Genomic DNA, 7,654 nt, shown 5'->3' with positions numbered 1-7,654 from the left:
GCTGGTGGATTCATCCGTTTCCCCCACACCTGTGTCTCCAGCGGTGGCTGCCTGTTGCGTGAGCATCAGCTCCATGGCAGAGGTAACTCTACCCATCCCCCTTGACAAATCGGTGTAACAGTGCACAATTGCATCCTGCATAGCAACAGAACGGCGCACAGCAGGGAGGTTGCGGTGGCAAAGCGGTTCAATGCTTTTGTCTGTTGCCGCATACACAGACGATCCCTGCGCCTCTCTGAGTGGTCCCTATCTAATTTGTCGCATAGAGCACTCATGCACTGGGTCATGTCTGTCATCCCCTTTGCCATCGACTACATGCTCTCTGTCATGTTGTCTATGCCCTGGTCGATGTTTGCCATCTTGCAATTCATACTGCGCACATGCCTGTGAACTGCCAACATTGCCTTTGCCTGCAGGCGCTGCACCTTCACCATGGTGGCCTCAGGACCGCAGAAGACCCCCTCACCATCCTCGCCTTCACCTCTCTCTCGTGCCCTTCGGCCTCGGACACTGGACCGCACAGCTCTTGAAGTAGTCTGCTGCCCAGCGTTGTCTGACACAGGTGGATTGGTTGACATGTCACAGTCCTCATCTTCCTCCTCTGATGTTTCGAGAATCCGGAGAGGGTGCACATCAAGCCTCCTTGCCCTTCCCTGCACAGGTGACTGTGATGTTGGTGTAGGGGAACGTGCTGCTGGTTCTGAATCTTGAGTCCCAAACAACTGAGGTGGCTGAGGCTGTGGTGTGGTGGGTCGCTCGGGTGTAGTGGCTGCCTGCGCTGTGGTTTTCCCTTGCTCAACAGCACTGTGACCAGCTCTTTCTCTTGTCTTCTCCCTCCTCTCTGTTGTCGGTGCCCTCTCCTCCCTCTCCTGTGCTGTCTTGCGCGATGACTCTCCTGTGGACAGATATGGACATTGGGTCAGTGGTGTAGTTCACCTGTGTGTCATGATTAAATCACATTTCTATCACACATTTGCCAGGTCTTCATCAGCTTCTGGAAGAAGTGTGTGGCATGCCTTGCTGAATTCTATGGTGACTGCATTGATGTATCTACCTATGACTACGTCTCCCATGATGCATTGCTGAACATAAGTAAAACCTGTTCTGGAGTGTGATGCAGGCACACACAGTGGGGAAGGGGGACAGGGAAATGGGAGGGGATTAATGTCCATGCTTCCTACCTTGTTTCCTTGCAGCTCTGGCAGAGCTGTCAGTGTCCCCAATGCCATGGATACTCTCCGGCTCCAGGGTGGATTCAACCAGCTCCTCAAGGTCTGTCAGTCGTGGTGCTCTGTTTTCTCCTCCACCTGTGGCTGCAGCTTCTTTTCTGTGTGCAGCAATTTTTAGGTCGAGCGTAGCGAAGCTAGCGAAGGACCTTTTGTCGGCGTGTTCGGAGGAATCTGAGACAGCGTTCGGGCTCGCGCCTCTGCTGTCTCAGATTCCTCCTCGAGGGCGCGCACGGCGCCGTGCACATCCCCTGCCTGCCATTCACATGCTCTCGCAATCACACACAGGCAAAGTCACGCATGCGCACACACATTCCCACACGCACAACTCACCCGCCCCCGCCCCCACCCCTGCGCCCCCGCGCCCCCGCACCCACCCCCACACGCAGGGCTTACAATCACACACAAACGCAGGGCTTACAATCACACACAAACGCGCACACACACACCCTCCCAACCCCACTCACCGGGCACACGCAGGGCTTCCATCACTGGGGGGGGGGGGAGGCAGGCACCGTCAATGTGCCCTGTCGCCCCCCCTCACCGGGTCTGTTATACTCCTCTCGTCCCGTTCCTCCCTGTGTCCAGACTCGGCAGTCCGCTCCGTTGTTTCTCCGCCCCTTCATTCCTTCGTGCGTGTCACGCCTCTCCTTTCTCCCGGACGGAAATCCGATTTGCGTGTCAGGCCTCGTTCTTCAGTGTGGCCGAGTCTTGAGGTCTTGAGGGAAGCTCACGGCTGATTCTCAGCTCGGTAGCTGCTAGCACGTAGGTGACGAGTTCAGATCGGCTGCTGCTGCCATCTTAGGTCAGCCGCAACTCAGCCCCAGCTTGCATTCGCTGTTATCCTTGTTACTTGCAAATATCAGGGCCGTCTCGGTGGATGCACTCCCTGAGGCCAAGCGGAATTGGGCTGACTCACTAGGACATACGCTCACGGATAAAACCTTGGAATGTTGTTTTGCTCAAATAAAGAGCACTCCTTTATACTACAGACACTAGGTAATACAATTTAAATACTTCCATAAATACTAAAAGTATACCCTCGAGAGTATAGCTAGATTCGGTGTGGGGGAGGGGAGTAAATGTGTGAGGTGTGGAACTCAGTTGGCTGATTTCCTGCATGTGGTTTAGGCCTGTCCGCGAATAAGTTTTACTGGCAGGAATTCATCCAAAGTCTGACAGACTTACTGGTTGTCGACGGCTTGCAACTATTTGTTTGTGCAGGCTAAGAGGCTTGGCGTCATCCAATGAATGCAAACGCGGATACTACTGTCAAAATATTGACTCCGTAAGGCAGCGTATTGCCAGGATATGACTGACCGATTTGCAGAGACTACACCGCCCTCAGCCCGTCCCAAGGACATATGGTCTTGGTTTCGAACTTACCGTTGCTGCGCTGACATGCTCTCTGTTTGGGCTGCACAACCTCCAGAGACTCCCTCACGGTGCTGTTTGTTGTTTCACTGAGTAAAACGTGTGTATTAATCGGGGACTACTTGTTTCTTTAATTTAATACTAATGTGTGGCACGGCGCACCTTCAATTTAGTATAGCTGCCGACCAGCCGATTTTATTTCTTTATGCATAGCGTGCTTTTACTTTGGGTACGGCTGACTGCTTTTGTTTCTTGTTTTAAAACCTGATCACAAGGGAATGTAATTGAAAGAGCAACAGAGCATAATTGTTATCGATGCCACGTGGCTAGTGTGCCCTATCAAGTGCCATGGTGTGTAAACACGGTGTAATGTGATATTGGTTTGAGTCGGGTCCCTTCAGTTTAGCACCTGGAACTTTCGAGCTCGGTACATCTGTGAGACGAGCAGAGATGGCTCTCTATTCTTGGGCACAGAGTACGGTACGATCTGTTTGAAAAACAAAAGAGCCTTTTATAGCTGCACTTTGAGAAGGTACACTCAGATTAAGCAGTTTGAAGTGCAGGACGGAATGTGACCAACGGTTTTGATCTTAACCTAAAAAGGAGGAGCAAACACTGTTCACGGAACGAGTCAACGTCTGCAAGGAAATTAGTGTTACCTCACCCTAGCCCTACCTCTGGCCTGGAGCTGTATTAATAAGGTCAGGATTGTAATTTGTACAGATTGGCATTTTTAACTTAATAGTACTTTTGCTGCCTCTAAGCACTGTAAGTAACACTTGTTACTATTATCCATTGTAATGGGGCTTAATTAACCGACCATTTAATTATTGATAGTCTGAATTGGCCATACTGGCACTCGAACTATCAACCTGCAGGTGTCCGATGCGAGCATTTAACTCGTTGAGCCGGCTTGCTACTTGGTGTTTCACTGACCCACCCCCTCACCCATGCCCCCCCCCCCCCCACAGTGCTCCAATTTCTTGTTTTTTTTGTTGTTAAAAAGTTCCCAAAAGATTCGTTTGACTTTAACAGTACTATAGTGTAGGTATGTCAAATACAAATAATATGTCTCAGGGATAGTTCTGAAAAGAGGCTCTTACAATGTTTCAATACGCCAGAGCCTGGCACAGTATACACACAGGACGTTATACAGCCTCAGCAGCAATTTTTGCATGTTTTAAGAAAAGTGTGTGACCCCTCCCTTAGGGCAGTTTTCAGGGCTGGCTGGGGCCCCTTCTCCCCCCTATGTACTGCATGATCAGTCCAGCCTTGATCCGGGGAGGAGGGCGAGTGGGTAGGGTGTTGTGTGACACTGACTTCTGGGGCAACAGGAATGGGACCACATGAGCATGACCCAAATGGCGAGAGAGGACTGCCAGACACTGAGCCCTGGCTTGGGCGAAAATGGAGGAGACTCACTCCTCCGAGGCCATAGGCGCTGGAAGTAGGGGTGCAGGGGATGGTGGTGTGCTGCAACACCTCCAAAATAGTCCTGCTCAGGGTCAAAAGGTGAATGGGCAGTAAAGATGCCTTTTTATCTTGTTTTTTCCTGTACTTCCCCAGCACGCATCTGGCGCGCCTGCTTCCCACCAGCAAGCAGCTTCCAGGCCCTTATGAGAGGCAGGAAGAGGACATAAACTGTTTGATGCAGCTGCCAGAGGCAAGTAGGCGCGGTATTTAGATGCTGAAGAAGGGAACGGGACAAAAAGCTGGACGGACTCCAGATCAGTGATTCCACCACATGAGCAGCAGCGATTCCACCATTCCAGAACAGTAGTACAATTATATGTTCTGAATACTGACTCCACCCCGCTTTGTTCTGCAGTGAAATTGCCCATATGCCTCTGAACTTTCTTTGAACATATTGTTTTCCTTTGGTTTAATTATTTGAGTGATGTGTGTGTGTCGATTACAAACATTTTGCAAAGAAATATGTTGTTTAACAAAACATCCATAACAATTGTTTTTTTAATGTAAATACTTCCTAACACATACTACGTACTGGTGAAATACCTCTGTGCTTAACCAATGAATGTATCAGCATTATGTGCATGTAATCCCACTTCTGTATTTGTTTCCTTGGCAGTTAAAACCTTAGTGTTTGCCCCATGTTCAGTTTCAATCTCGGGCTTCCTATTGGCTCACTGTGTGATCGCTGTGAGGTTATGCTATCCTCCTGTAACTCGGAACGAGTTTGTTTCAAGAGGAGTCGTCTGTAAATAATCCCTTAATAAAACCCTATGATATCATCCCTCAAAGCCACTGCACTAAGGGCAGTATAACACCCCTACACTCACAATGTTACCAGAGCTTTTGGGGATTCCCTTGTTGTACCTTTCACCTGTTCTCAACACACTCAAGCGCCTAGAGCATTCGTGTTCTAGCTTGGGCTGTATGCATATATTTCAAATGTCCTCTAACATATTCGTGTTTTAGTGTGCGCTGCATGCATATATTTTATAGGTCCACTAACATGTTTATGACTCCGCCCCTGTCTTTCTTCATGCAGTTGTGCCTCTCTGCTGCTTGGGGACACTTTAACCTAGTTCTGGTTTTATCGTCCAATGTGGCTCTCTGCTCAAGGCTAGGAAGGCCGCACCACCTAAGTCGCGCTGCTTCTTTTTCTCTGTTAAATGTGCATATAACTTAGTAGTGTAGCATGCCTGGTGATGCGTGTGTGTATGTTATCTTATGTGTAGCCAACCCATGTGTCTGTACCTACATCACTCAGGGACACCATCACATCACTCAGGGACACCATCACATCACTCAGGGACACCATCACATCACTCGGGGACACTACCACATCACTCAGGAACACCACCACACCACTCAGGAACACCACCACATCACTCGGGGGCATCACCACATCACTCAGGGGCACCACCACATCACTCAGGGGCACCACCACATCACTCAGGGGCACCACCACATCACTCAACACAACCACATCGTCACTCAGCACCACAACAGCACTGTCCTTGCTTGCTACCAACAAGCATTGCCATAGCCAATATGAGTGGACTTGCATTAGGAAAGTGTAAACGATTGGCTTTGTGAATAACAATGCTATTAATTTATATATTTTCAAAGCCAACACATATTAAAAAAATGTGTCATGTACAATACCAATAGCTCACACTTTCCTAATGCGAGACCTATTGCATTGCAAATGCTTGTTTTCTTAGTGATGATACGCAAATCGTACCATCTTTTTTTGAGGTCATCTCTGTCCCTGTGGGTGACCCCAATGGCATTGACCTTGGCTTGGATGTCAAGCCAGGTAGTACGTTTCACAGACTCTGCAACATGCAGAGACTGTTTTCCAAAAATTTGGGTGTGGTGTTTAACCACCTCCTCAACCAGCACCTGCAGTTCTGCTGGGCTGAATTTGATTTTCCTCCTGCGCTCTGCTGCATCCTTCTGTCCATCCTGGGTCTCCATTCTGCTGCTCAGGTATTCCAAATTCCCGATTCGGTATTTACCAAATCGGTAAATACTGATTCTGTAAATCCCATTCATTCCTCTGGGCCAGAAGGACCATAGGAATGAATGGGTATTACCTCATCGGTATTTACCAATTCGGAAAATACCGAATCGGTAAATACCGATTTTGAATTCCGAGTTATACTGAAGCAGTAAATTTTACAGATTTTTTTACCTACATCCCGTTTTCCGATTCTGAAATACCGATTCGGTATGAGTCGGAAAAAAGGATTTACCTACATCTGGCCCTAAATCTCTTATAGGTACTATGTACAAGCTGCTAACTAGCTTTAAAGCGGACGGGCGTGAAAAGTTAGCGCTACAATGGAGTCAAACATTAAACTTGGTTATAACAACTGGTATGATCACAGGGGCTTCGGGCAGTACTGGCGACTCGGTCCATTCTGTGAGTCTGCAACTACAACAATTTTGTACAATCGGTATGTTGTATTATACACCCGAAAGAATTAGTAGATGGGCAGGAGTTAATAATGTAGGAGAAAAGACTAAATGTCCTAAATGTGGGTTCCAAGAGGCAAACTTGATACACATGTTTATAGACTGTCTGAAATTACAATCTTACTGTCAGGAGATAGGATTGTATAACAAACTTGACATAGGACCTACATTTACTACTCTAGAAATTATGTTAGGGTATAAAGCAGATAAGCCTGCTCTAACTAGGCTATTCTCCAATATGATGGTAGCGGCAAGACTCGCAATCGCCCGGGTGTGGCTTTCTCCGCTACCACCAACAATCTATTATTGGTGGTCTATCATTAAATTGACCTATGGTATGGAATTTGCATTGGCTAAAGCTAGGGGCACAGCCTCTGTGGTAAAAAATGGGAGAATTTGGGGCTCTTTGGATCTTTCGGTATAATGTATTACTATTAATGAGGGAATTAGGATTTAAGAATTGTATCCTCCAGATCAGGCTAATTATTTAAGTATTATGACTAGATCCTTTTTCTTTTCTTTTGCTATTGTAAAATTAACCCTGCTTTAATTGTTGCTTTTATGTATATAGTGGAATCTGTGCTATGAATTACTGTATATTACTCTAATATGATGTCAATAATAAATAAAATTAGAAAAAGGATTGAGGAAATCAAACTTAAGCTCAAAAGAGAGCAATTGGCATTGGATAAGGAATCCTTAGAGCTCCAGAGAGCTAGTAGAAGATTGGGACTAGAGTCCCATGGTGGCAGCAACGGTGTCCCTAGAACTAGAAAGTATTCTCATGACCATAGGAACCTGAACAAGATAGTCCCTCCCTATCAAAGTGGGGATGACATCTACAAATGGATGACTGCACTAGAGAGGGCCTGTAAAGTACAGAGGGTCCCCCAGGAGCAGTGGGCAGCTATCCTGTGGCTCTCCTTTGCAGACAAGGGAAGAGACAAGCTCCTCACTGTAAGAGAAACAGATACATACAATTACTCAGTCCTGAAGAGTGCTCTCATAGATGGGTTTGGCCTAACCACTGAACAGTACGGGATTATGTTCTGAGACACCTAGAAGACACAGACCCAGGACTGGGTTGACTAAGGCTCTGGAAGGCT

The 7,654-nt window shown here is 47.4% G+C and overlaps 1 protein-coding gene across 1 annotated transcript; it reads right to left on the bottom strand.

Annotated features, from left to right (window-relative positions):
- Positions 1–311: 311 nt before the first annotated feature.
- On the bottom strand, positions 312–6,047 carry LOC147706837 (uncharacterized). Its single transcript, XM_086925589.1, has 3 exons — positions 5,785–6,047; positions 1,182–1,345; positions 312–895 (listed from the first exon to the last, which is right to left on the bottom strand). Exons 1-3 carry the CDS (start codon positions 6,045–6,047, stop codon positions 312–314), a joined length of 1,011 nt encoding a protein of 336 aa, XP_086781715.1.
- Positions 6,048–7,654: the final 1,607 nt, after the last annotated feature.

The sequence above is a fragment of the Lissotriton vulgaris genome, chromosome 6, assembly GCF_964263255.1.
Source record: "Lissotriton vulgaris chromosome 6, aLisVul1.2, whole genome shotgun sequence".
Classification (NCBI taxonomy): domain Eukaryota; kingdom Metazoa; phylum Chordata; class Amphibia; order Caudata; family Salamandridae; genus Lissotriton; species Lissotriton vulgaris.
Note: the sequence above shows the minus strand (reverse complement) of the source record. Positions and strands in the feature narration are given on the sequence as shown.